The following is a 27,498-nucleotide window of genomic DNA, read 5'->3' as shown; positions in this document are numbered from 1 at the left end:
TTGTTGCATGTAGTGTTTCTATTTTTGTTAAGTTTACATCCGTCTTTCTACTGTTTGTGCGCAGCAGCGGTTTTGCACATCTTTTTCATTTCTTTATCAGTCTTTTACATCCCTCTCGCCAGTCAACATCAACACTACTACTAGCAAATAAATCGTAATGACACACACACACACACACACACCCACCCACCCTCGCCAACTCCTAATTATGGACAGACAGGACATGCAGACAGAGTCTGAACAGGGCCAAAGCATTGGAGCTGAAAGCTTAAAGAGACTAGGTGTTCAACTTTAACCAAGTATTAATGTGTTCCCTGTGGTATGAGGGACACCTTTGGCAGGAGTGGAGTGGTGGGAGGGAGGTAGAGTGGAGGGGTTCCAGTTGAGTCCATCTTCAGATTGGAGAGGGTCCATTCATGGTCCAAGTCACACTGGGCACCAGTGGTCCAAGGTGTTAGGGGTTAAGGGTCAGGGGTTAGAGCAGGGCTCTCCAACCCTGTTCCTGGAACGCTACCCTGGTGTGGTAGATTAGGGTTGGAGTGAAAACCTACAGGACGGTAGCTCTCCAGGATCAGGGTTGGAGATCCCTGGCTTAGAGGTTGAAATTAAGTCCTGTGTAGCTCAGTTGGTAGAGCATGGCGCTTGCAACGCCAGGGTTGTGGGTTCGATTCCCACGGGGGACCAGTATGAAAAAATGTATGCACTCACTAACTGTAAGTCGCTCTGGATAAGAGCGTCTGCTAAATGACTAAAATGTAAATGAAGTCTACTCCCTTAAAAAAAAAAAACTTTTCTTAAGCTACAGTAGCTGCAGAAGTTGCCCGACATACAACTCTCATCTTCCACCTCCACCTCAGTTTTTGGACCCAGAGCCTGACTCTTATCTCTCCTTTCCTCACTTCCTCATAGTTCTTGGACCCAAAGTCTCTATTTCTAATGTTTCCCTCCTCCTGTCAGCAGTCGGAGAGCTCGGAGTAGGTGTTGGAGTCACCTTCTGTTTTCCACCGCTGGCGGACTGACTTCTCCTCATCCTAGAGGAACAACACACAGTCACTACTAACAGTAGGATGAGTGTGTGTGAGTGAGTGAGTGAAAGTGAGTGAGAGTCTATGATGTTGATATGGTGTCCATGTATCTGTGTGTGTGTTAGACATACCACCTGGAAGACTCCGTTCTGGTCCCACTCTACGGGGGAGTGGTCATCGAGTTCCTGTTCCCCCTCTTCCTCTTCCTCCTCCTCTTCCTCTTCCTCTTCTCTCACCGTGTCCATCCCGTCCTCCTCATACTCCGTCAGGCAGTCCGACTCGTCCCCCGCTGTGGGACACACAGACACAGTTATACACTATGAAAGAGACCAGCCATACTGCGCTAGCAACAAGACTGAAGACTGCCATGTGAGACACTACATGGCCAAAAGTATGTGTACACATGCTCGTCGAACATCTCATTCCAAAATTATGGGCTTTAATATGGAGTTGGTCCCCCCTTTGCTGCTATAAACTGCTTCCACTCTTCTGAGAAGGCTTTTCACTAGATGTTGGAACATTGCTGCGGGGACTTGCGTCCAGTCAGCCACAAGAGCATTAGTGAGGTCGGGCACTGATGTTGGGCAATTAGGCCTGGCTCACAGTCGGCATTCCAATTCATCCCAAAGGTGTTCAATGGCGTTGAGGTCAGGGCTCTGAAGGCCAGTCAAGTTCTTCCACACCGATCTCGACAAACCATTTCTGTATGGACCTCGCTTTGTGCATGGGGGCATTGTCATGCTGAAACAGAAAAGGGCCTTCCCCAAACAGTTGCCACAAAGTTGGAAGCGTAGAATTGTCTAGAATGCCATTGTATGCTGTAGCGTTAAGATTTCCCTTCACTGGAACTAAGGGGCCTAGCCCGAACCATGAAAAACAGCCTCAGACCATTATTCCTCCTCCACCAAACTTTACAGTTGCATTCGGGCAGGTAGCGTTCTCCTGGCATCCGCCAAACCCAGATTCGTCCGTCGGACTGCCAGATGATGAAGCGTGATTCATCACTCCAAAGAACACCTTTCCCCTGCTCCAGAGTCCAATGGCGGCAAGCTTTACATCACTCCAGCCGATGCTTGGCATTGCGCATGGTGATCTTAGGAGGCTGCTCAGCCATGGAAACCCATTTCATGAAACTCCAGATGAACAGTTATTGTGCTGACGTTGCTTCCAGAGGCAGTTTGGAACTCGGTAGTGAGTGTTGCAACCGAGGACAGGCGATTTTCACACGCTTCAGCACTCGGCGGTCCCGTTCTGTGAGCTTGTGTGGCCTACCACTTCGCGGCTGAGCCTAGACGTTTCCACTTCACAATAATACAGTTGACTGGGGCAGCTCTAGCAGGGCAGAAATTTGACAAACTGACTTGTTGGAAAGGTGGCATCCTATGACGGTGCCACGTTGAAAGTCACTAAGCTCTTCAGTAAGGCCATTCTACTGCCAATGTTTGTCTATGGAGATTTTATACACCTGTCAGCAACAGGTGTGGCTGAAATAGCCGAATCCACTAATTTGAAGGGGTGTCCACATACTTTTGTATATATAGTGTATCTCTCCAGGTATATTTCTATCGTAAAGGAGCTACAATTTAAGTAAAGATACATTCAATATGTTTTAAAGGCGACCAGGGCCCTTACTCACAGAGTCTCAGAGCAGGAGTGCTGATCTAGGATCATTCCATATAATCTTATTCATTATGATATAAAAGGCAAAACTGATTAAAGATCAAGACCTACTCTGAGAGGCTTTGTGGACACTGGCTCTGGAGCTCTGATTATTATTTTATTGCAGGACACTTGGAAGAGTCAGGAGACGGGTAAAGAGGGAAACAGAGATAAAGGGCAAAGGCTCAAACCCTTATCGCCGTGGGGGCAGTGTTACTGCTCAACCAGACTTCGGTACATTTTCCACTTTATAATAGCCCCTTACCCTCAGCAGCATCAGTGTCAGGATCGACGTAGGTCTGGACCGGCTCAATCCTGGACACTATCTCAGCCAGGTCAGTGAAGTCGGATCCTGGACACGTACAGGACTGGAATACAACAAGAGAATGTCCTAATGTTACAAGAATGTTAGAATTCATGTAACATGTAATAACGAGCACAGCTTAAAACAAGAGAATGTCATGGGAATGTTATAATAACGTTAGGTAAATGTTATGTTAGGAGAATGTCACAATGTAAGGGCGGTTATAAAAACGTTATAGAAATGTAACTATGTGCTAATGGATAATGTAAAGTGGAGCAGCTGTGAGATGGTAAATGTAAGGTTTGTGACGTGTGTGTGTGTGTGTGTTCGTGTGTGTGTGAGTGACTCACGTCCGTCTTAGTCTTGCTGTCGTTGTAGTCTGCCGAGCGGTGGTCCTTGAGCATGTTGTGGATAATGTCACCACGGGCCCAGCCGGTGAAGAGCAGCTTACCGTGCTGGTAGCCCACATCCTGACAGACAGAGAGGACAGGAGAGGTTAGCCTGGGGTGACAGACCATGTGCTACAGTAACAAGCAATATGACTAGAGTCTGTTGGAGACCAAGCTCCGAAGAAGGTCTTTTACCGTGAGATTTGTTAGCTATGAACAGGAGACTGTGTATTTTACCAGACTTAATGTCAGCTGTTATCTAAAATGTGCTTCTCTCTAACATTATTACATAACAAAAGTTATCATGAATGTAAATACACTTTGAACATATCCCAGAGCCTGTATAAGGAGAAGATACATCAGAGAAAGAAATGGAGCGAGAGGAGGAGGAGGGGGGAGAAGGGAGATGAGAAGGGAGATGAGGGGGGAGGAACGTAGAGGAGGGGGGGAGGGAGGGAGAGAGGTGTTGAGAAGGAATTGTGGAACTCACGTAGATCTCATCAAACTTGCCGAAGTCCATTGTCTTGAAGCGGTCGATGGGTGGTCTGATGTACTCGCAGTAGGCACTCTTCTTAACCACCTCCAGCTGACGTACACACGACACATAGGCCAGCCTGGACTGGATCTCTGCCATGTCTGGAACCTGGGTGGGTATAGACGATAGTGTGTGAGTGTGTGTGTGTGTGTAAGTGAGAGAGTGTGTGTGATTGAGTGTGTGCGCGTGTTGGTGTGTGGGGTCATCTGCGTTGATCATCTCACCTTCACTTTCTCCGCCCAGGGGTTGATCCGTTTCCACAGCAACCACCAGCCCGACAGGCTGTCGCCGTAGTTACAGAGGTCCGTCTCATCCTGGCTACCTACGTCGATGGCGATGACCGTCTTGGCGCCCATGTTTCTTGCGATGTCCGCTGTGGGATGTCACGTTGTGACACACACACACACACACACACACACACGTAGCGAAACAAAAACACGGACGTACACGAGCCGGCAGCAGGGACAATAAGGAAAAACCAGTCTGGGGTTATTGTGGTTATTTCATAATAGGACCGTTGTCCTTCCTATACTTCATTAACATATTCAAATTCACTCCACCAAAAACAGACACCCCAATTGGCTGCATTACGTCACTCACTGGATAATCACATCAAACTTAATTTAATTTCCAGTTTTATACAGTAAATCTACTCATATCGCCCTACTACATGGTCCCAATGTGAATTCTTATGGTCCCAATTGGGTGAATTCTAATTTCCACCTTTGGTTTGCTCCTGCATTGTTGATAATGCTGCCTTGGTGTGTGTGTTTATGGTGCGAGTCCCAGCGAGTGTTTGAGACCAAGTACCCTGTGAAGGGTGCAGGTCCCACCAGTCCACTCCACAGTGTTGTCCCAATGTGTTTAAGGAACTGGCAGATAGCCTAGTGGTTAAGAGTGTTGGGCCAGTAACTGAAAGGTTGCTGGTTGAAATGATGAAACGATGTGCCCTTGAGCAAGGCACTTAACCCTAATTTCTCCTGTAAGTCGCTCTGGATAACAGTGTCTACTAAATGACAAAAATGTCAAAATGAGCCAAGCCTAATTTTGAAGAGCTTAAACTTCTATCATTAGCGTTAGTTCTATGGGTCCTAGCGATCTAAATCCATCGTCAACACTATATGGTTACTATGGCATTGCGCCTCTTCTGCCTTTAAGAACGTGAGACTTGTCATTGCTTTAGCCTGAAAAACACTGGGTCCAACTCTGTGGGTGTGTCCACCCAAATCATCAAATCATCACATAATACATAGTAGACCTCTAAGCCATCCGACCATGTTGCACAAACCACAAGGAGATTCTACATCTAAATAAACCGGATTCATCCAAAATGGAGAAGGATGATGTTAAATTTCATCAGGTTTGTGAAACATGGTTTTGTGTTTCATATTTATTTTCTGCACGCTACAATGATGACTTCCAGAGGAGATAAGAGTAACATAGTAGAAGATTTGAGTAGCATGCAGAAATAAAATGTTTCAAGTTGTCCTTTTTCCAGTTGGAATGTAACAATCCATCCATTTGGTAGAACGCCCAAGTTGGTAACATTCTAATGAATACCAGTTTGTTGAGGGGCCTGATGCTATGTTTCGTATTCAAACTGGAAGGGAATGTACTGTCAGAGCCGACTGGTGTCTTGTAAGTCACTGATTTAGAAGCACAGGCTATTGTTTTGTTTTATGGAATTGAGAACGCTAACTGTATATCGTTTTTAAGTTGCCCAAATAAATCACAACTCTATCAACACCCCAATAATCTGAGGAATACGGTATGTCCCGCCCCTTTAGATGTTCTCAGCCAGTAAGACACCAGGAAGCCTTACTGACAGACACATAGCTTTCTGAAACTCTTGTTGATTTAGTATTGATTTAAACAGCTTGTGAATACTGGACAATGGGATAGTTTGTATCACCAGTGTCCACAATCACTAACACACTGGACGATCTGTGCTGCATTTCCTCCCATCTGACAGTAAAGATTGATCCTGAGCTGAAAGCATGTTATAGACCAATTTCAAATACACTATGGGGTTCATTTACATATTTGTTTTCTTTTCAGTCAATCTATGGATATGTTTTGAAAATAATGTTGGCAAATTACATTTTAAACATTTTGACAATGGAAATTAATTGAACGCTCATTCCCACTGCTCAGATTGAAGACAAAAACAACAAAATTCTGTCAAACTATAATCTCCACCATCGTCAATGACAGCCCTCGCACATACATACTTACCCATGGACGATCTCTCAATCCCCCCAACTAAAATAACTGAAAATATCCTATGTCCCCCCTCCCTCCTTTCCTGTTCTCCTCCTCATCTACTTGCCTGGCAGGTTGTTGATGTAGCCCCCGTCCATAAGCAAGTTTCCATCTTTGGGGTCGCAGAGGGGCGGCAGGTACCCTGAGAGGGTCATGCTCGCCCTCACATAGCGCCACAGTGACCCTGTGAGCCACACCCAGGGGGAGGGAGGGGAGGGGGGGGGATAACATCTCAATAATGTTGGTGTAAAGTCTCAGGTTAGTCATGCGTTTTGGCAGCAGACCATATCCCCAAACCAAAGGGTGCAATCCCAATTGGTTAACCCAGAGGTGGGAATGTGGTGCTGCCCAACCTCTCAAATTGCTTCTGTATCCCCAAACCACCTTACCATGCACAGAGACCTGTGTGTGTGTGTGTGTGTGTGTGTATGTCAGGCCTAGGCACAGGGTACAGGGGTAAGGGTGCAGCCAAAGAGTATCAAGGGTTGGTTCGATCTCCAGACTCTGTCCCCAACCACAACCTTATGCTCCTTGTGAGTTAACCCTTGTGAAAGGTTATCCAGCCAAAGTGAAGCTTTTGCTTTTATAACCATTTATACAAATTGTCTGTTTTACAGCACTTGGTGAAAACATACAAAAGGGAAATTCACCAAAAATACAGGTATGAGGAACCTTTTAAACCTAGCCTTCAGGTCCCTGACTCCCCAACTAGACACAAGGAGCACTGGAGGTTGGTAGTCTGGTCACAGCATTTGGAGATCTCTCAGACACTAGTGAACATGTTAGGGGCAACCAGCCAGCCCTGCCCAGAGCTGTGGTCCTGTAATACCACTCCGGACCAGCAGAGGGCAGGGGGAGGCTGGGCGCTGCATGGATTGGAAGGAGAAGGAGCACCAGAGGAAGAGAAGGATGCTGCTGTGTGTGTGGAGTTTGAAGGGGACATACGAGACTGAAGAATTTCAGTGTGGAATCATTGAACTGAACTGTTCTGGACTTAGAAGTACTAACAAACGCATAGTCACCATTTTCAGCCCACATTTAATTTGAGGCTTCAATCAAGCCTTTCACTAACAAGAGTGATGGAACTGTATGTACGTCTATGGGCGTCGGTAGGATCCAGAACATTTTTGACATCTCGCTAGAAAAAGCTAACGGGAAACGGGTAGCATCAGCGACACTCATCTATATATATGTAAGAATATATAGATGCGTACAGTACACGGACACATGCACATACATGGGCACAAGGCAAGTCAGGGGGAGGTGTAGCTGCTGAGGGGGGGGGGCAAATGGTTGACATAAGCCATTTATAAGCCATTATAAGCACTGCTCGGTATGACGACCGAGGATCAAGCGATGGACGAACAGACAGACAAATGGACACATTTAAATGGACTAGACCACAATTAAAAAACAAACATGAAATAGCCTATATGGTGATCTTCTCCGATCTCAACACAAAACCTTTATATCCCGATACCATAGGATCAGCTTCAAACCCTAAAGAGAACGCTAAATGTTTTATTCCTATAGCTACAGTGAGGGAAAAAAGTATTTGATCCCCTGCTGATTTTGTACGTTTGCCCACTGACAAAGACATGATCAGTCTATAATTTTAATGGTAGGTTTATTTGAACAGTGAGAGACAGAATAACAACAAAAACATCCAGAAAAAACACATGTCAAAAATGTTATAAATTGATTTTGCATTTTATGTGGGGAAATAAATATTTTCTGGCTCCCAGGTGTCTTTTATACAGGTAACACGCTGAGATTAGGAGCACACTCTTAAAGGGAGTACTCCTAATCTCAGCTTGTTACCTGTATAAAAAGACACCTGTCCACAGAAGCAATCAATCAATCAGATTCCAAACTCTCCACCATGGCCAAGACCAAAGAGCTCTCCAAGGATGTCAGGGACAAGATTGTAGACCTACACAAGGCTGGAATGGGCTACAAGACCATCGCCAAGCAGCTTGGTGAGAAGGTGACAACAGTTGGTGCGATTATTCGCAAATCGAAGAAACACAAAATAACTGTCAATCTCCCTCGGCCTGGAGCTCCATGCAAGATCTCACCTCGTGGAGTTGCAATGATCATGAGAACGGTGAGGAATCAGCCCAGAACTACACAGGAGGATCTTGTCAATGATCTCAAGGCAGCTGGGACCATAGTCACCAAGAAAACAATTGGTAACACACTACACCGTGAAGGACTGAAATCCTACTGCGCCCGCAAGGTCCCCCTGCTCAAGAAAGCACATATACAGGGCCGTCTGAAGTTTGCCAAAGAACATCTGAATGATTCAGAGGAGAACTGGGTGAAAGTGTTGTGGTCAGATGAGACCAAAATCGAGCTCTTTGGCATCAACTCAACTCGCTGTGTTTGGAGGAGGAGGAATGCTGCCTATGACCCCAAGAACACTATCCCCACGTCAAACATGGAGGTGGAAACATTATGCTTTGGGGGTGTTTTTCTGCTAAGGGGACAGGTAGAGCACGGCACTTGTAACGCCAAGGTAGTGGGTTCGATCCCCGGGACCACCCATACACAAAAATGTATGCACGCATGACTGTAAGTCGCTTTGGATAAAAGCGTCTGCTAAATGGCATATTATTATTATTAACTTCACCGCATCAAAGGGACGATGGACGGGGCCATGTACCGTCAAATCTTGGGTGAGAACCTCCTTCCCTCAGCCAGGGCATTGACAATGGGTCTTGGATGGGTATTCCAGCATGACAATGACCCAAAACACACAGCCAAGGCAACAAAGGAGTGGCTCAAGAAGAAGCACATTAAGGTCCTGGAGTGGCCTAGCCAGTCTCCAGACCTTAATCCCATAGAAAATATGTGGAGGGAGCTGAAGGTTTGAGTTGCCAAACGTCAGGCTCGAAACCTTAATGACTTGTAGAAGATCTGCAAAGAGGAGTGGGACAAAATCCCTCCTGAGATGTGTGCAAACCTGGTGGCCAACTACAAGAAACGTCTGACCTCTGTGATTGCCAACAAGGGTTTTGCCACCAAGTACTAAGTCATGTTTTGCAGAGGGGTCAAATACTTATTTCCCTCATTAAAATGCAAATCAATTGATAACATTTTTGACATGCGTTTCTGGATTTTTTTGTTGTTATTCTGTCTCTCACTGTTCAAATAAACATACCATTAAAATTATGGACTGATCATGTCTTTGTCAGTGGGCAAACATACAAAATCAGCAGGGGATCAAATACTTTTTTCCCCTCACTGTAGGTCGATATGCAAAATATATAACCTATGGACCTACACTGACGAAGAAGTGACTGAGACCCAAGCTTAAAGCTTTAGAAAGTGGGAAACAACAAGCAGCAAGCTGCATGGAAAGGCCTTAGGGAAAGGCCTGTGTGCCATGCTCAGGAAAAAGCAGGCGAGTGTGTAGTCTTGGTGTGTAGTATACCAGCCAAGTGCAGTAGAACTTGGGAGATGAAGTAGAGTAGCATGGAGAACCAAAAACAGGGAGGGGGCGGGGCACCAGAAGCAGGACCATCATGCACCTCTCTGTCTGACCCATGGATATGTACCTGCATGAGCAAAGCCTCACTGCCAATCCGGAGGCGAGGGGGAGGGGCTTACTGACACTGGGGGGCAGGACAAAGCCAATTCGGAACTGACGTGTGTATGAGCGTAAACTATTGAAGCCAAATTGAATAGAGAAGTATTGGTGTTAAGAACGGGTGGTGGTGGGTGTAGGGGAGCGAACATTGCAACCCCTCCACTCACATACCGAAATATACACTGTATTATTAGCCTAACTTTCCTTCCAAACCATGGGTTCCCAATGTCCGACTAGTCAGGTGGGGTTAAGGTGAGACGGAACGTGGGAAGGAGGGAGGGGGAGGGAGTGGTTGATTGTCGGTCGTTTCAAGGAGCTTAAGGTAGAAGTTGCCCCTAATCGCAGATCTGGGATCAGATGACATAACCCCAATCCTAACATTAACCATCAGGTGGGTGAAAATAATATCTGACCCTGTATCAGTGGTCAGGAGCAACTTCTACAACTCCTTTTGGGATTGAGGGGTGAGACGGGTCGGGTTTGAACTTTGAATTCTGACCTGGGACATTGTTAACATAGCAACCATCCACAAGCAGGTGGCCATCCTTGGGGTCGCAGAGGGGAGGTAAGTAGGGGGTGTAGGAGGCACTCGCTCTAACATAGCGCCACAGCGAGCCTGTCAGAATGGAAGATGGAGAGGGGACATCACACATGGACAGATAGCCCCACGTCACACAGAGACAGACAGAGAGAGAGAGACAGATAGAGAGAGAGACAGAGCCAGAGACAGACAGAGCCAGAGAAAGACAGAGAGAGAGAGGAGAGAGAGAGAGAGAGACAGAGCCAGAGAAAGACAGAGAGAGAGAGCCAGAGAAAGACAGAGAGAGAGAGACAGCCAGAGAAAGACCGAGAGAGAGAGAGAGAGAGAGAGAGCGAGGCAGAGACAGACAGAGCCAGAGAAAGAGAGAGAGAGAAAGAGCCAGAGAAAGACAGAGCGCCAGAGAAAAAGAGAAAAGGAGTGAAACAAAGGAGAGAGGAGCGAGTAGGGTTCCAAATTGTCACAAACGTTCCTAAATTTCCCGTATTTGTTGGGGGAAATTCCAGTTGAAGAATTCCCAATTGATTCTGGGAATCCTCCAACCGGAATTTCTGAAAAACCTGAGAATTGTGTAACCCTAGGAGCAAGACCGAGCTAGAGATGGCAAGATACTGTATATAGAGAGAGTGAAGGAGAGAAAAGAGCAGGAGACAAAAGGGAGAGGCAAAACATGTCCAGAGCTCGACGTATACAATCTAAAACGTAAACGACCTGAAATTGTATCTGACGTATACAATCTAAAACCTTCAGTGAACATGGTCAGGTAACATAAAGCAACGTTTCTAGAACTAAAAACAACAACTAAGAGGCCAGTTCTAGAACTAAAACAGATTGCACAGACAGAACTGTAGATAATGATTGAATTTTCTAAAATACAGATAGACAAAAAACCTCAATAGCGTCACAGCATTAATATTTCACTGAATTTCAATCTTATAGCTAAAGGGTGTTGTTCATTTACTCTCCTAAACCACTCAAAGGAACCATGAACACCATAACCATGTATTAGTTTATAAACCTCATTGGAAAATGGAGACCTACATACACTGAGTGTACAAAACATTAGGAACACCTGCTCTTTCCATGACAGACTGACCAGGTGAAAGCTATGATCCCTTATTGATGCCACTTGTTAAATCCACTTCAAAATCAGTGTAGATAAACGGGAGGAGACAGGTTAAAGAAGGATTTTAAGCCTTGAGACAATTGAGACATGGATTGTGTATGTGTGGCATTCAGAGGGTTAATGGGCAAGACAAAAGATGTAAGTGCCTTTGAATGTGGAATGGTAGTAGGTGCCAGGCGCAACGGTTTGCGTCAAGAACGGGAACGCTGCTGGGTTTCACGCTCAACAGTTTCCCGTGTGTATCAAGAACGGTCCACCACCCAAAGGACATCCAGCCAACTTGACACAACTGTGGGAAGCATTGGAGTCAACATGGGCCAGCATCCCTGTAGAACACTTTCAACACCTTGTAGAGTCCATGACCCGATGAATTGAGGCTGTTCTGAGGGCAAAAGGGGGTGCAACTCGATATTAGGAAGGTGTTCCTAATGTTTTGTACACTCAGCATATTTCTACTCTTTCCCAGGCTATCAACAGCCACCGTTTTGTTTAGTGTGTAAGAATTATTATTAGCTTGGTTAGATAGATAGCAGCCGACAACAAACAAGAAGATTACTACAAAATGCACCGACATTCTCGGAGAAAGGGATCGAGAGAGAGAATGATAGATAGTGGAGACCAGTGAAAGAGATAAGTAAGAGTTAGAAAAAGATCACAAAGGAAGATCGAGAAAGATCCATCTACAAGCCAGGTAGAGTTAGCTAGCACACACGACGCAGGATCTATAAACTTGATGGCTATGACCATACTCTAAAAGCCGCCATCTTGAAATTAAGCTACAGGTCTAGCGACTAGCGTAACATAAAAAATAATGACTAAATGACGCTCAATTTACACAACGTCAGAGACTGTACCATTCATTGGCTTGTGGAAACATGGGGTGTTGCATAAACCAAATAGTGCCACCATGAACTCGTAAAGTCCTTGCGTTACTAATGCGCCAACGGTGGAACTTCCTCTATTGAAATACCCTGAGGTTGGTGTTAAAACTGCCCACTCACTCGGAGCTGCAGACATTGCTCTCTGACCATGTGTGGTGTAGGCTACGGGTGAAGTTTCCTCTATGTACAGATCTAGGATCAGCTTCCGCTCCCCAATACTAAACTTAACCTTTATTGGGGGAAATACATAACTGACCCAAGATCAGCGTCTAGGGGCAACTTCACTCTATTCCTGTGTGTATGACTCCAGTAATGGAAATTTAGAGCCGTATGAAAGAAAAGCACATTGGGGGAAACTACGGGAAGCGAGGGAGGGAGGGATGGAGGGAGTGGCGTTAGGGTGCAGAGGGGTAAAGCAAGGGAAAAGTGTTCTGGATCCTACTTGTTGACGCGGACAGGGGTGGAAGGATCAGCGACTAGCACACTACACTACGCCTATATTACACTAGCCTGGTCCCAGATCTGTTTGTGCCGTCTACCCACCAACAGATTTGGGACCAGGCTAATAGTATGGCCTATCCAGCAGATGGTAAAAGTGTCCCCATATTAGCAAATGAACATTAGGGAAGTCACTGTGGCATGGTTTGTTTGGTGTTGTTTTAAGACATGTTTTAGACATAAAACACATGTGAGAGAGGTAGGAGGAATAACCTGTTATGTTTGCGATAGAAAGAAAGAACGGGAAAGAGATGGAGAGCAACAGAGATGAGTGCACTAGGCTGTGTCAACAGGAAGTGACGTCACACTAGGGAGGAGGAAGCTGATAGGTAAATAGAGACACAGGAAGATAGCATCGTAAAGCTTTGCTCTCGCCGTTAGTAAACATGCCAAGTGCAGACGAGCATCCAAGATATAACTGGGGGACCCCACAACCTTGTGACACCCCAAATCCAGGATCAAGGAGGACTCATTTGCTACATTTGCCTAAAATCAGTACATAAACGCCTTTGCTCTTAGAAACTAGTGGACATTACCGGTGATAATGAATGCATGCAACATGTACCAACACTGGATTTGGGGGTAGGCTTCCTTCCACAAGCCAAAAGGTTGTGGCCTTTGACCCCAAGAGGTCAGCAGGGGTCGTACTCCCAGACTCTAGGACTATTCTAGCTACAGTTAGTGGTAGTGCATTTCTCAGTCAGTCATCACATACATAAACAATCCATATATTAAGTGTCAGTCAATGAGTTAATGGATGAACATATTAAACAAACAGATAAAATATGATTTTACTCCAGTATACCAATTGTATGACCCCCTATTCATATTATAAAGCTGAAAGACATGCTGAATCTAACCAATGTATCTAAATTAAGGGCTAGGATTTTAATCTCATAACCCACACTCTGATTCAGTAAAACCAGGGTGTTCTAATCTAAATTAGCTGTCATCATCCATCGCTGATTTACTTTAGGAATTAACAATCATGCCAATCCCACATATTAGTTCTAAGTCAAATTGGGCCATACCAGCGTGAGTGGACTGAGTTAAATAGTGTTACATATGGAGAATATATCTAAAGAAACTATACAACTACATATCTAACTCACGTGTGTGTGTGTGTGTTTTTTCTGACTGCTTGAGACCTATCCTAACAGCTATCAAATGTCTACTCAAAGTCCTGAAGAATTTTGACAATTACTTCTATACTGCGGTCAAGATAACTTCAAAATCGAGTCGTTCATTTATAAACAGCGATAGAGCAGAGAGGGGGAGGGACCAGCGGTTAGCTGCCTGTCACTCACCGTCTTGGTGCACACGCATGGCGGACGCTGTGATGTCAGTAGTCACGTTGAAGTAGGGCAACCAAAGGTCCTGATGGTTGGATAGAACATACATTGGATATTCAAATCGGAATAAGAAACGTTCAGAAGAATATATGTAGAACAAATATGCCTCTCCAAAATGTGGAGTAGGAATCACGTCAGCGCTATTCTGCAACTTTTCACAAGGTTTGCCTACTGAACGTGGCCCAGTTTCGTTCACAGACAAACATCTCTAGTAGCACTGACAGACAGTGACCTCTCACCTCAGCCTGCTTGTCCTGGAACACTTTGGAGATGCTGGTGTTGAAGGCGGCTCCAGTGAACATTGAGGTGATGGGATAGGTCAGGTCAAGGATGGTTTTGAATACGGAGTTCATGGCCTGTAGGGAGGGAGGAAAGGAAGGAGATAGAGAGAGACAAAAGGTTCATATTGAGCGTGTCTGAGATCGACATTGCACAGAATCACTGATCCACAAATCACCTTGCATCCCAAATGACCACTCATTATGTGATCAAGATTTGTGATTTTGTACCTCGCAATGCTCAAACTGATCCCCTCTAATATGTCACCTGTCAAAGGAATGTGTCAAATGGTCAGATATATGGACAAGAGAAGTGCATGATGGTATAGCGGTAGGAGGATCAGACCTTGGACCACTCGCGGGCTCTCTGCTTGGTGCGCACCGCACTCCTCTCCTCGGCGTACAGCGCCCCGATGAACGACCCGATGGACGTCCCGCCCACGATGTCGATGGGAATCCCTGCCTCCTCCATGGCCTTGATCAGTCCCACGTGGGAGCAGCCTCTGCAAGAGTGACAGACGACAACCAATCAGAGAGGAGGAAATTCACCGTCTGTTTGAGGACTAAAGAGACTAATTTTGCCTGCATTTCTTCAACTCCTTTCATTCATTTGAAAATATCTGAAAGAACTTGACTAATTCACAACTAGAGATACACTGATGGACAATGTTACAAGAAAGCTTGATAATAATCAACAACAGACAGGACTTCTCATGCAAAGCGCTATGGTCCCATGACTGTCATTGAAAACATGCATTTGATGGTGCAGATAAAGAATGTATTACTTGATCATCTACAAAATAGAGTCTGGTACAAAATAGAGTCTGGTACAAAACAGAGTCTGGTACAAAACAGAGTCTGGTACAAAACAGAGTCTGGTACAAAATAGAGTCTGGTACAAAACAGAGTCTGGTACAAAACAGAGTCTGGTACAAAATAGAGTCTGGTACAAAACAGAGTCTGGTACAAAATAGAGTCTGGTACAAAACAGAGTCTGGTACAAAACAGAGTCTGGTACAAAATAGAGGTGTTCCTATAAAAACTTAGTCCACTGACCTGGCTCCCCCTCCTCCCAGCACCAGAGCGATGCTGTTCCCAGTCAGGACCCGGGCCAGTCGAGAGAAATCACTGTGTCTGTCCGCTGTCTTCTCAAACACCTTCTCATACACCTCCCTCTGCACGTGCGCACACACACACACGTCAAATTCAGATGATAATCAGAGCAATTTATAGGCTTCCATGCGCTTGAAACGAGAGCTTGTCCAACCATTCAGACTTGGGCCTGGTTAGCGACAGTTGCTATCCACCGAAGCACTGTAATTGGTTGGTAAGCTTGTCAATCAAGAGCCCAACATTCTTTGACAATGGATAATTTCCCCAAAACGACCTGGACTGGGTTTCCCAAAGCCTTTGTAGCTAAAGCACTGTTATTACTCTTGAAAACCAAAACTCATGTTACTCGTAGAACAGCAAAGTGCTTCATTTTGAGCCATCACTCGGTGCAAGATAAGAGGTTAAAAATATATATATATATTAGATTAAGAGGACATCCTCAACAGGCTATTAAAGTATACATAAAACCTTTTCTTGCAAACAGACAAGCCTCCTCTCTTATCACATCGTCAGAGCTCTCTGTACAACTGTCATCAACCTCCATTTAATGGAGGAACACAATCAGATGTGGGCAAAGGTGAGTGTGGAATTAATGAATAAACGAATGAATGAAAGAAAAAAACTAACTAACTAAAGTTAGAAAGAGAGAAAGTAAAAAGAAAGAAAGAAAGAAAGAAGTCATGGCATCTCCCCAGGGAGTCGTACCAGTTTTGAGGGACTGCGTCGTGAGAAGACCCGGCGGGGGCAGCGGAGGTGGAGGTGTCCGGAGCACCAGCTCCTCATGTTGAGCCACTCTACGGTCCTGGAGGGCCCCGAGCCGTCCTCTTTATGGAGCAGCACCAGCTGTTTCAGGGCCCTCACCGCTGTGTTCTCCAGCATCTGCTCTAACTAGAGAGAGAGAGAGAGAGGCATGGTTAGATACAGTGCTGAGGATAAGATGAAGTCAGAACTAGACTGCTTTTTAAAAACAATCTCTAAATATATGAGGTTTCAGTGTACAATTTCACAATGAAAGTTTGAAATTGAACAAATACATGTAACAACTAGGCAGCTTGTAAGTAGAGTAGCTTCATAGGTCAACCAATCCTCCAAACACTAGCAACCCATCCTCCAATTGAGCCCCACCCAAACCAACGTCCAGCTCTTCACCCCTTCCCCCGTTACTGCTACCTGTCCCAGTGCAGGTTCCTGGTCCCCCAGGCCCACGATGAGGATGCAGTCAGCCTGTCTGATGCAGCGCTGGGTCCAGGGAGTCATGCTGCTGTCTGTCTGGTACAGGACTATCCTGTTGATGTCCTCCTGCTGGGCCAGCCAGCCAGACAGACGGTACTCATGGATACTGTTAGAGGGGAGAGGGAGAGTTAAGAACAACCAACTGATATGGAGAGAGGGAGGGAGAGGAAGAAGAGAGGATAGAAAAGGAAGAAATGGGGTTGAGAAAGTCTATATGGAGACACAAGGGTATAAAAGAGAGGGAATACAGGAGAGATGGACAATTCAGGGAGTTTCAGGAGGTAAGATAAGAGTTTTGGGCTGATGCCATCAAACTGACCTATCCAGAGCGGAGGCCCCCAGTCGCTCTCTGATGATGTCACTGGTCAGCAGCAGGGTAGGTCCTACACGTCAAGGACAAATTGGAATATGTTTAAGATTTCAGAGAGAACAACTGATGTATATGAAATGGGATATCATGGTCGCTCAATGTAACAATATAGTAAAAAACTTTATTGTCCACAGAATCTAGTCACATTATGCAGATGTATTCACTGTTGACTAATATGAAACAGGACGTTCAAGTCATAGTCAGGGTTTGATTGACAGTTGCTATGCTAGTCTCTAGGGGTGTTTACCTATGGCACTGAGGGCGTGGCTAAGCTCCAGGTTGAAGGCGTTGATTGGCACCTCGTCACAGATGGGCAGTACGGCCACAGTGGACAGGTTACTGGCCGGGTTGGTGACGTCAGGGCTGGACGCTACGCTGGACAGGCCAAGGGCAGAACCTGGTAGAGGATGGTAGGGGGTTAGAAGAGAGAGCGCGAGAGTGTGTGTGTGTGTGTGTCTCACACACACACACTCACCTGAGAATGGTCCGTGAGCCTGTTGCAGGTTCCCCAGGATCTTCTGTCCCAGCAGGTGGATCAACCTGGTGACCACTTGAGGGTACCTCCTCTTGATGTTGTTGAGCGTTCCCTCTGGTAGCTTGACCAGCTCTGTGTCTCTGACTGCGTGGACCGTGGTGGCTCTGGGCTGTCGGGTCAGAGCCTCAACCTGGGAAAAACAGGAGGAGATAGTAAGAGCTGAAAAATCATGGATTTAAAAAGGTATAGTGTCCCCAATGATCTAATCAATCTAATACAACCCAAATATGTACTTTACACACACATAAGTCTAATATAAATACATTAGGAGGTATACTTTATTCTGAATATTAGCTTTATAAACTAATATTGTAACAACATATTCTGCCTTTACATAAAAGACAAGGAAGATGAGAGCTGTAGAAATAGGCCAATGTCTCACCACTCCTATGAGGTCTCCTCGACCGTACTCTCCTACCAGCACCTTCTTCCCGTTAGCTTTACGTATAACAGAACGTAGACGCCCGTTCAGAACTATGTAGGTGCAGTCCGACTGGTCGTCCTGCCTGATGATAGGAGGAGAGGAGAGGGGGTGGAAACAGCGAGTTCAGATTTAATCTGATCCTAAAAAAAGTGGTTTGGTTTCAGGACAGTGTACATTTGAGCGTGTCTGTGCAAGGCTAGGGAAGCGGAACTTTATCAAGCTAAGAGTTTGAAACGTGTCAAAGAAAAATACCTTGAGATAGGTGATACTGTCAGTCAGAAAAAGTTGGCCTGCTTGTAATAAGAACAAACTCACTAATACAGATTTACTGGTCAAATTAAAATACTGCCATAAGAAAAGATTTGTCCAGATACCTATAGAGGGCTCTGCCGGCCTCCACAGCCATCCAGTCTATGGCGAAGTCCATCTGTCTGACGAAGGGGGACATGCGGATGGCTACGGTGTGGGCTGCACTCAGAACCACACTGGGCTGTTCTCTCATGATCCTAAAGACAGCGGGCAGCACAGAGCACACAAGATCAGGAAAAAAACACAGACAGTATCTTAGGGGAGGCAGTCACTATGCTTAAATATCACAGGAACTGATCAATAATGCTAGGGTTAGGGGAAGTGTTAGCCACTTCCGTCCTTTCTACCATTACCAGAGAGATAGTAATAACCAGCATCTTATCAAGTGAGACAGTTGTGACACAGAATGAGAAATGCATGTTTGGAACTGAAGTCAACCTACTTGTAAAAGATGGTTTTATATTCAACAGTCAGTGACCACTGGTATATTTCATTCAACAAACCGCATACCTCTAATTCTAAACTAATGTCCCAGCTTAATGCCCAGACTGAACTATACCCCTTTCACACAGAAGGCTTTAGTCCAGGGGGAGGCAACCCTGTTCCTGGAGTGCCAAAGGTACTGCAGGATTTTGTTCCAACTAGGAACCACACCTGACCAACAGAGCTAATTGATCAGTTCAGTGATTGCCTAAATTCAACACAGCTGGTCTTCCAGGTCAGTTAAATCAAAAACAGGAAGTGCCTGCGACACTCCAGGACCAGGGTTGCCTAACCCTGCTTTAATCTATCTCTAGTCTCGTCTTTCCTAGACACCCACTCGTAGAAGTCCGACTTGGAGATCTTGAGGAAGGTGCAGTCTCTGTTGGCCTTGATGGTGAAGATGAGGGGTTCTCCAGTCAGCACGGCCAGCTGGCCCACCATCTCACCCGGCTGGGTGACAAACAGACACACTGCATCCTGCTTGTCTATCATCCGCTGGTACACATGGAGACAGCCGGACAGGACGAAGTGGAGACTCACATCCTGAGAGGAGAAGAAAGATCAGATTTCATGTTTGGGAGAGTATTGTTTTGGTGAGTTTAGAGGGGTTGAAGAGAGGAGAGGAGGGGGGAAGGAACTGGGGAGGGGAGAACAAAGTGTATGGGAAAGAGAGGGGGAAAGATGTCAAGGAAATAATTAAGGGATGGTAGGGTTTTGATATCGCAGATTCCTATAATGTTTTGGAGACTTCCTCATAACATTGGTGATTAAACAGTCAGGTTGGCATGTATTGTCACGACGATATTTGACTTTGCAGTTGGCCCATCTAGCGGAAATCGCTCAGTGGCAAGATTCATGACAATAAACGTCAACCTGCATTAAACAGAGGAGAGGACGGAGGGAAGACATCTTCCATCTCTCCAAGCCTCAGTAAAGTACCTGGTCTCCTTGTCTAGCCAGCACAGTTCCTGCCTTGGCATGGTGCAGAGTCACTCTCCCATTCAGCAGAGCAGGGTCCTGGAAGAAGAAGGAAAAAGAACAGAGAGAAAGAAAGAGTGAGACAGTGACAGAGGGAGGGAATGATGAAACGCTCTTGGTGGTGAAACAATGTCTGGGTTCCCTTTCTACTGTCTGCTCTCCTGGGCTGCAAATCAAGAGGGTTGGCAAATATACGGAAGGAGACAGAACTTCGATATCGTACATTTCAGATGCTCGGTGCCAACCATAACAGTAGATTGTGAAATGGAACTGTAATCATTTGAGATAAAGAAGGAGAAAGTGCTGGGTGGTGTCCAGTAAGGAGACATGTTTTGAAATGGGGAGGTAGTACTTGAACTTGTCCAATAAGAACCCTTTTGGGTTTTGCGTTTCAAAATGTCTCGTCTAGACATGGTACATTAACCCAAAGGACAAAGTAACTTGGTGACAGTTTAACACAATAATCAGGTAAATTATTACATTGTTACTAGAGTCATGGTTGCATATAGTACATAGTAGATGGTTGCTAAGGTTACTAAAGTAGTAGTTAGTACTAACCTCTATCCTCATGAGTTTGAGGAGCTCCTTTAGGGCCTCCTCGAACAGGGCAGCGCTGGGGCGACCGGGGACGGGTCCTGGTCCTGGTGAGAACTGGTTGTCCAGACCCACCTCCTCCTCGGGGTACAGGTACACCCCCGACGGCACTTCGTCTACGGTCACCCTCCTCTCTCGCTGGTCCTGAGATAGGAACAGAAAACATGGAGGGACATTAATGTCAATTACTGTACCCTGTACCTGGTGTACTTTGAAGTGCAGATATGTGGTGTACTAAGATGAGTTACTGGTCTACTTTGAAGTGCAAATGTGTATTTTAGTGCACTAGGATGACTGTTAGGGATTAGAATAAAACTGTTGAATTACTCAAAATGTGTGTTTGTGATTTTATTTCAAATGTAGAGATGTCACTAATATCCAACCTTGTGTGTGTGAGTGCGCGCATGTGTGTATACTGACCCGTGTATAGGTGGGTGGTGTGTTGCCGTCCTCAGCGGAGACTGAGATCCGTCCCCTCTCGTAGGCCATGTCGAAATCCGACCGCAGATTCTTCTGCATGCCTGTGTTAACATGAACATGTGTAAATGTCACTAGTCAGAAGCAACAGCGCCAAGTTACATACTAGGAATGCAGATGTTACCATACGGACAGGGAGAATAGAATGGAAGAGGACAGAGAGAGGGATGGAGAGACCGACAGAAAGAGGTCCTCACCAGCGATGTCTACAGGCATGGAGATGGTCCTGCTGAGGGTTGGTGGGACTGTGGCTCCATCCTTCCCAGGATCTGGTCCGTCCTTCACGGCGGCCTCGCGGTCCTCCATGGGCACGGTCAGGCTACCGAAACGCTTGCCGTGGCGCTGGGGGCTGGTGCGGGGCACGGGGTGGGGGGACAGGGGCAGCAGGCGCAGGAGCTGCATCTCCTATAGGGAGGGGAGGACAGGGGCATGGGGAGAGAGAGAGAAGAGGTTAGGGTCAATGAAGGCAGGCTAGCATTGAATTAGCATCGTTATAATTACCAGGTCAGCATTGAAAAGTGAAGTTAGCATTAAGAACATTATGGTCAAAGTTCTAGCAGTAGCGTTAGCTTTGAATGACTCAATCGTAATGAAAACAGCATGTCTGATGTAGCTTCAGCTAATGAAGTAGCATTCCTGGTGGATGAAGTAACACGTGGAATGTGGGTGTGTGTATGTTTGAGGATCTGGGTGGTATTATGAATCGTGGCGCTGTGTGTGTGTGGGGCGGTTGACTCACATGGCTAAAGAGCTCGTTGGTGAGCCCTAGGTAGTTGTGCAGCGCCAGAACTGTTACTCTTTGGAGACGAACCATGATGATCTGCATGACAAGAAAGCGGGAGGAAAAGGACCCGTGATCATTAAGAGAAAACACACGCCCACACCTAGTGACAAACACACGCGCTACAGCTTACCTGGACAACCCGCACCAGGGTCTCAGGGTACTTCTCAAAGATGGAGAGGAAAGCCTCGACAGGTAGACGCAGTACGGTGGACACCTCAGCCGCCCGCGCCGACACCGTCCTGTACGGCTTCTGGTGTCCCTGTAACACACACACAGTGATAAGGTTCACACACACACACACACACAGGCTCTTAGAACATACTGTAAATCAATATTAGTGACTTTACAGACATTTTACAACTTCCTATTTTCAGCAGTAAAGGGAGGGGAAGTTTGGGTTGGTTTTTCTAAAGTCTAAATATAAACTCAGCAAAAAATAAACGTCCCCTTTTCAGGACCCTGTCTTTCAAAGATAATTCGTAAAAATCCTAATAACTTCACAGATCTTCATTGTAAAAGGGTTTAAACACTGTTTCCCATGCTTGTTCAATGAACCATAAACAATTAATGAACATGCAATTGTGGAACGGTCGTTAAGACACTAACAGCTTACAGACGGTAGGCAATTAAGGTCACAGTTATGAAAACTTAGGACACTAAAGAGGCCTTTCTACTGACTGAAAAACACCAAAAGAAAGATGCCCAGGGTCCCTGCTCATCTACGTGAACGTGCCTTAGGCATGCTGCAAGGAGGCATGAGGACTGCAGATGTGGCCAGGGCAATAAATTGCAATGTCCGTACTGTGAGACGCCTAAGACAGCGCTACAGGGAGACAGGACGGACAGCTGATCGTCCTTGCAGTGGCAGACCACGTGTAACAACACCTGCACAGGATCGGTACATCACACCTGCGGGACAGGTACAGGATGGCAACAACAACTGCCCGAGTTACACCAGGAACGCACAAGGGGTGATGGTCAGATTCGCGTTTATCGTCGAAGGAATGCTCCCGATTGGCGCAGCGGACTAAGGCACTGCATCTCAGTGTTTGAGGCGTCACCACAGACCCCCTGGTTCGATTCCAGGCTGTATCACAACCGGCTGTGATTGGGAGTCCCATAGGGCAGCGCACAATTGGACCAGCGTCGTCCGGGTTTGGCCGGTGTAGGCCGTCATTGTAAATAAGAATTTGTTCTTAACTGACTTGCCTAGTTAAATAAAGGTAAAATATATATATATATTTAATGATCATTATACCGAGGCCTGTACTCTGGAGCGAGATCGATTTGGAGGTGGAGGGTCCGTCATGGTCTGGGCGGTGTGTCACAGCATCATCGGATTGAGCTTGTTGTCATTGCAGGCAATCTCAACGCTGTGCGTTACAGGGAAGACATCCTCCTCCCTCATGTGGTACCCTTCCTGCAGGCTCATCCTGACATGACCCTCCAGCATGACAATGCCACCAGCCATACTGCTCGTTCTGTGTGTGATTTCCTGCAAGACAGGAATGTCAGTGTTCTGCCATGGCCAGCGAAGAGCCCGGATCTCAATCCTATTGAGCACGTCTGGGACCTGTTGGATCGGAGGGTGAGGGCTAGGGCCATTCCCCCCAGAAATGTCTGGGAACTTGCAGGTGCCTTGGTGGAAGAATGGGGTAACATCTCACAGCAAGAACTGGCAAATCTGTTGCAGTCCATGAGGAGGAGATGCACTGCAGTACTTAATGCAGCTGGTGGCCACACCAGATACTGACTGTTACTTTTGTTCAGGGACACATTATTCAATTTCTGTTAGTCACAGTCTGTGGAACTTGTTCAGTTTATGTCTCAGTTGTTGAATCTTGTTATGTTCATACAAATATTGACACGTTAAGTTTGCTGAAAATAAACGTAGTTGACAGTGAGAGGACGTTTCTTTTTTTTGCTGAGTTTAGGAGTCACGTGCTAGCTAGGTGTCACTGAAACAAACACAATGACAAGGCTCTTTCATCAGTTCCCTATATCAGTCAGTGAAAAATGAAAGCAGTTGTTCACAACATTTTTGCTGCACAGACTTGGGTGAAGCCTTTTTTTAAATGTCCCTGCGACCCACGCACTAATAAAAAACTGAACTACTCAAAAAATGTTTATAGTCACAAGCCAAGAAGAGGGAACTAGCAGAACTGAGAGGAATTTGTTAATGTGACTAAAAGTTTTACAACCTGAAAATTATAGGAAGAGGGAACTAGCAGAACCCACCAGCAGAAACCATTGCTTTAGAGACATTTTCCACTCAGCCGTAAAGCATGGGGTCATGGAAGTTTGTGTCAGTGAGTTTTCCCAAGACTAAATATAGGGAAAAGGGGATACCTAGTCAGTTGTACAACGGAATGCATTCAACTGAAATGTGTCTTAGGAGTTACATGCTAGCTACCAAATTCTCTTGATGCTAAAGAGTATGTGTTTAATAGTTCATTGGATACTTATTGAAAAATTTTCCCACCAAAAGTCAAAAAGGGCACTTAAGCCACACTTGTCATATCATAGTGCTTCATGATATAACATTAAATTGCGAAATCCTCATGACACTGATATGATTCAAATAAGCCTCAACTTTGGAGGCTATGATTTAACGCTAGAATGCCCTGACTTGTTCCTTGACTAGCACCATTCATTCTCCCTGTTGACAATTCTAATGTTATACATTCTAATAGGAACTGTAAGTTCAAAGTTCTGACTGAAACGTGAAAGGGACAGACAAAGGGATGACTCAAACAAGAAACGACACGTTCATGGTGATTTAGGGAGTGTGGACAGGAAGTGGGCGTGTCTTACAGTGATGACGTCCAGGATGCTGAGAAGGCTGTGGACACTGTCTCCGGGGTACACCTCCTTCACCACACCGTCCTTGCCGTCCTAAAAAACAGAGTATGTCATCACAAATGAACAACACAGACAAAGGCGCATACATTTCTGTGTTAAAAAAAGCACAGAAAAACACAGGCAAACAGTACTATTGACAGTTAACATGAACAGAATGTTTTCAAGATAAGTCATTCCAATCTTTGCCCAAATGCAAGTTCATTGTGGCCATAACTTTCAAAATTGTTTACTTTGTCAGATTCTACTGTAGTTTCACTTCCATCTTTGCCTTTTCCTCCATATTGGGATAATCGGAGTCAAACACTAATAGGTGTTAATCATTATTTAATGACCTACTTGAGAGTTAATTGTTAGAGGACTGTAAGCCCCTTATGAGGTCCTGTTTACTCGTTAGCATGGATGGAGGCTCATTTGCACCGAAGGCCCCCCAAAAAAGATTCAATTATGTCTGCCCATTTGTGTAAATGAGAAACACACACAGGTACACAGATACACACACACACTCCCTCTCTCACCATTCCAGTAAGGCACAGTTCCAGTTTTCCGTCCTGCACCACGTAGATACTGCTGTCAGGCTGGCCCGGTCTGAACACGTACTCTCCCTGTTGGAACTGCAGGAACACCATGTGCTTACACAGCTCCAGGAACAGAGGCTTCTCAAAGTGGCCCAGCACACTGCAAGGGGTGGGCGGATAGAGATGGAGAGATTACTACAGACACACATTCGCACATATACAAAAAGGTGTCTGACTGATCTACATACCACCTTGCATCATAAATAACTACTCAATATTATTTGTAGATCAGTCAGTCACAATTTACCCATGATACATGGCGGTTTTGATCCTCTCGAACACACATCTCCTCCATATAGATAAGACAACATCTTAACACACACAGAGTACACTACACACACACAAACACTGAGAAGTCCCTACGTACCGGACGTTCTTTAGCATGTAGAGCACCTCAGAGGGCAGGTGGGAGTTGGCCACGTCAAACTCTGTGAGGTCGGCCTCCAGCACTGAGGGAGGAGGCTCCTTAGCTACCAGGGTGGGCACCTCCTTCTTAAAACGCAGAATCCTGGAGGGAGGAGAGAGGGAGGGATGGAGAGAGCGAGAGGACAAATGTATAACAGACTATTGTTCTCTACTCTGTAGTCACTAAGTTCGTTAGCACCATGGATATCAGTAGAGTAGACTAGAGTAGACAGGGTAAACCGTGTTCACACACTTTTTGGCAATGTTGAGCATTTTCTGCTTCTTTTTAAGTCGTGGGCGCGAGGAGGAAGCTGTGCCCACCAGGGAAGAGGTGGACTGGGACACCTGTGAGCGCAAGAGGTCAAAGGTCAACTAGGGCAAAAAGATGCATTGTCGAACAAAAGGGTACCATTTTACTTTGCTAGAATCCCCAAAACGCATCCCACCACAGCCACTAACCTTGCGCATGATCTTTCGGCCATAGAACATGACCTTGTCCCTCTTGCGGAATCGATACTTGGGAGCCTCCTGGGCCTGCAGGTCTGTGAGAAGTTACAACATACATATATGGAGATACTAGACAGTGTGCTTAAAGCATCAGACAAGCTCAGTACATATAGTTGATTTTATTAAAACACTATATGGCCAAGAGTATGGGCAAGAGACACCTGCTTGTCGAACATCTCATTCCAAAATCATGGGCATTAATATGGAGTTGGTCCCCCCTTTGCTGCTATAACAAGCTCCACTCTTCTGGGAAGGCTTTCCACTAGATGTTGGAACATTGCTGTGGGGACTTGCTCCCATTCAGCCACAAGAGCATAAGTGAGGTCGGGCACTGATGTTGGGCGATTAGGCCTGGTTTGCAGTCGGAGTTCCAATTCATCCCAAAGGTGTTCGATGGGGTTGAGGTCAGGGCTCTGTGCAGGCCAGTCAAGTTCTTCCACACCGATCTCGACAAACCATTTCTGTATGGACCTCGCTTTGTGCACGGGGTCATTGTCATGCTGAAACAGGAAAGGGCATTCCACAAACTGTAGCCATAAAGTTGGAAGGACAGAATTGTCTAGAATGTCATTGTATGCTGTAGCATTAAGATTTCCCTTCACTGGAACTAAGGGGCCTAGCCCGAACCATGAAAAACAGCCTCAGACCATTATTCCTCCTCCACCAAACTTTATAGTTAGCACTTTGCATTCGGGCAGGTACAGTGGCTTGCGAAAGTTCACTCCCCCTAGGCATTTTCCTATTTTGTTGCCTTACAACCTGGAATAAAAATTGATTTTTGGGGGGGGTTTGGATTATTTGATTTACCCAACATGCCTACCACTTTGAAGATGCAAAATATGTTTTGTTGTGAAACAAACAAGAAATAAAACAAAAAAACTGAATTTGAGCGTGCATAACTATTCACCCTCCCAAAGTCAATACTTTGTAGCGCCACCTTTTGCAGCAATTACAGCTGCAAGTCTCTTGGGGTATGTCTCTATAAGTTTGGCACATCTAGCCACTGGGATTTTTGCCCATTCTTCAAGGCAAAACTGCGCCAGCTCCTTCAAGTTGGATGGGTTCCGCTGGTGTACAGCAATTTTTAAGTCATACCACAGATTCTCAATTGGATTGAGGTCTGGGCTTTGACTAGGCCATTCCAAGACATTTAAATGTTTCCCCTTAAACCACTCGAGTGTTGCTTTAGCAGTATGCTTAGGGTCATTGTCCTTCTGGAAGGTGAACCTCCATCCCAGTCTCAAACAGGTTTCCCTCAAGAAATTCCCTGTATTTAGTGCCATCCATCATTCCTTCAATTCGGACCAGTTTCCCAGTCCCTGCCGATGAAAAACATCCCCACAGCATGATGCTGCCACCACCGTACTTCACTGGGATGGTGTTCTCGGGGTGATGAGAGGTGTTGGGTTT

The 27,498-nt window shown here is 45.7% G+C and overlaps 1 protein-coding gene across 4 annotated transcripts; it reads right to left on the bottom strand.

Annotated features, from left to right (window-relative positions):
- Positions 1–719: 719 nt before the first annotated feature.
- Positions 720–26,123, bottom strand: pnpla6 (patatin-like phospholipase domain containing 6; the record flags this gene model as incomplete). 4 transcript variants are annotated; one of them, XM_045223348.1, is given in 31 exon segments in its annotated part: positions 720–1,031; positions 1,157–1,314; positions 2,950–3,052; positions 3,339–3,458; positions 3,868–4,020; positions 4,137–4,285; positions 6,242–6,358; positions 10,266–10,382; positions 14,117–14,186; positions 14,401–14,517; positions 14,786–14,942; positions 15,496–15,614; positions 16,258–16,440; positions 16,723–16,891; positions 17,105–17,168; positions 17,403–17,552; positions 17,631–17,820; positions 18,073–18,196; positions 18,489–18,620; positions 19,244–19,449; positions 19,846–19,923; positions 20,443–20,622; positions 20,899–20,999; positions 21,153–21,360; positions 21,695–21,775; positions 21,870–21,998; positions 24,554–24,634; positions 25,117–25,276; positions 25,544–25,684; positions 25,835–25,926; positions 26,041–26,123. In XM_045223348.1, coding segments are annotated over 31 exon segments (4,010 nt in total), but the record flags the coding sequence as incomplete, so codon positions are not given.
- Positions 26,124–27,498: the final 1,375 nt, after the last annotated feature.

Source organism: Coregonus clupeaformis, chromosome 1 (genome assembly GCF_020615455.1).
Source record: "Coregonus clupeaformis isolate EN_2021a chromosome 1, ASM2061545v1, whole genome shotgun sequence".
Taxonomy (NCBI): domain Eukaryota; kingdom Metazoa; phylum Chordata; class Actinopteri; order Salmoniformes; family Salmonidae; genus Coregonus; species Coregonus clupeaformis.
This window is presented reverse-complemented; position numbering and strand designations above follow the sequence as displayed.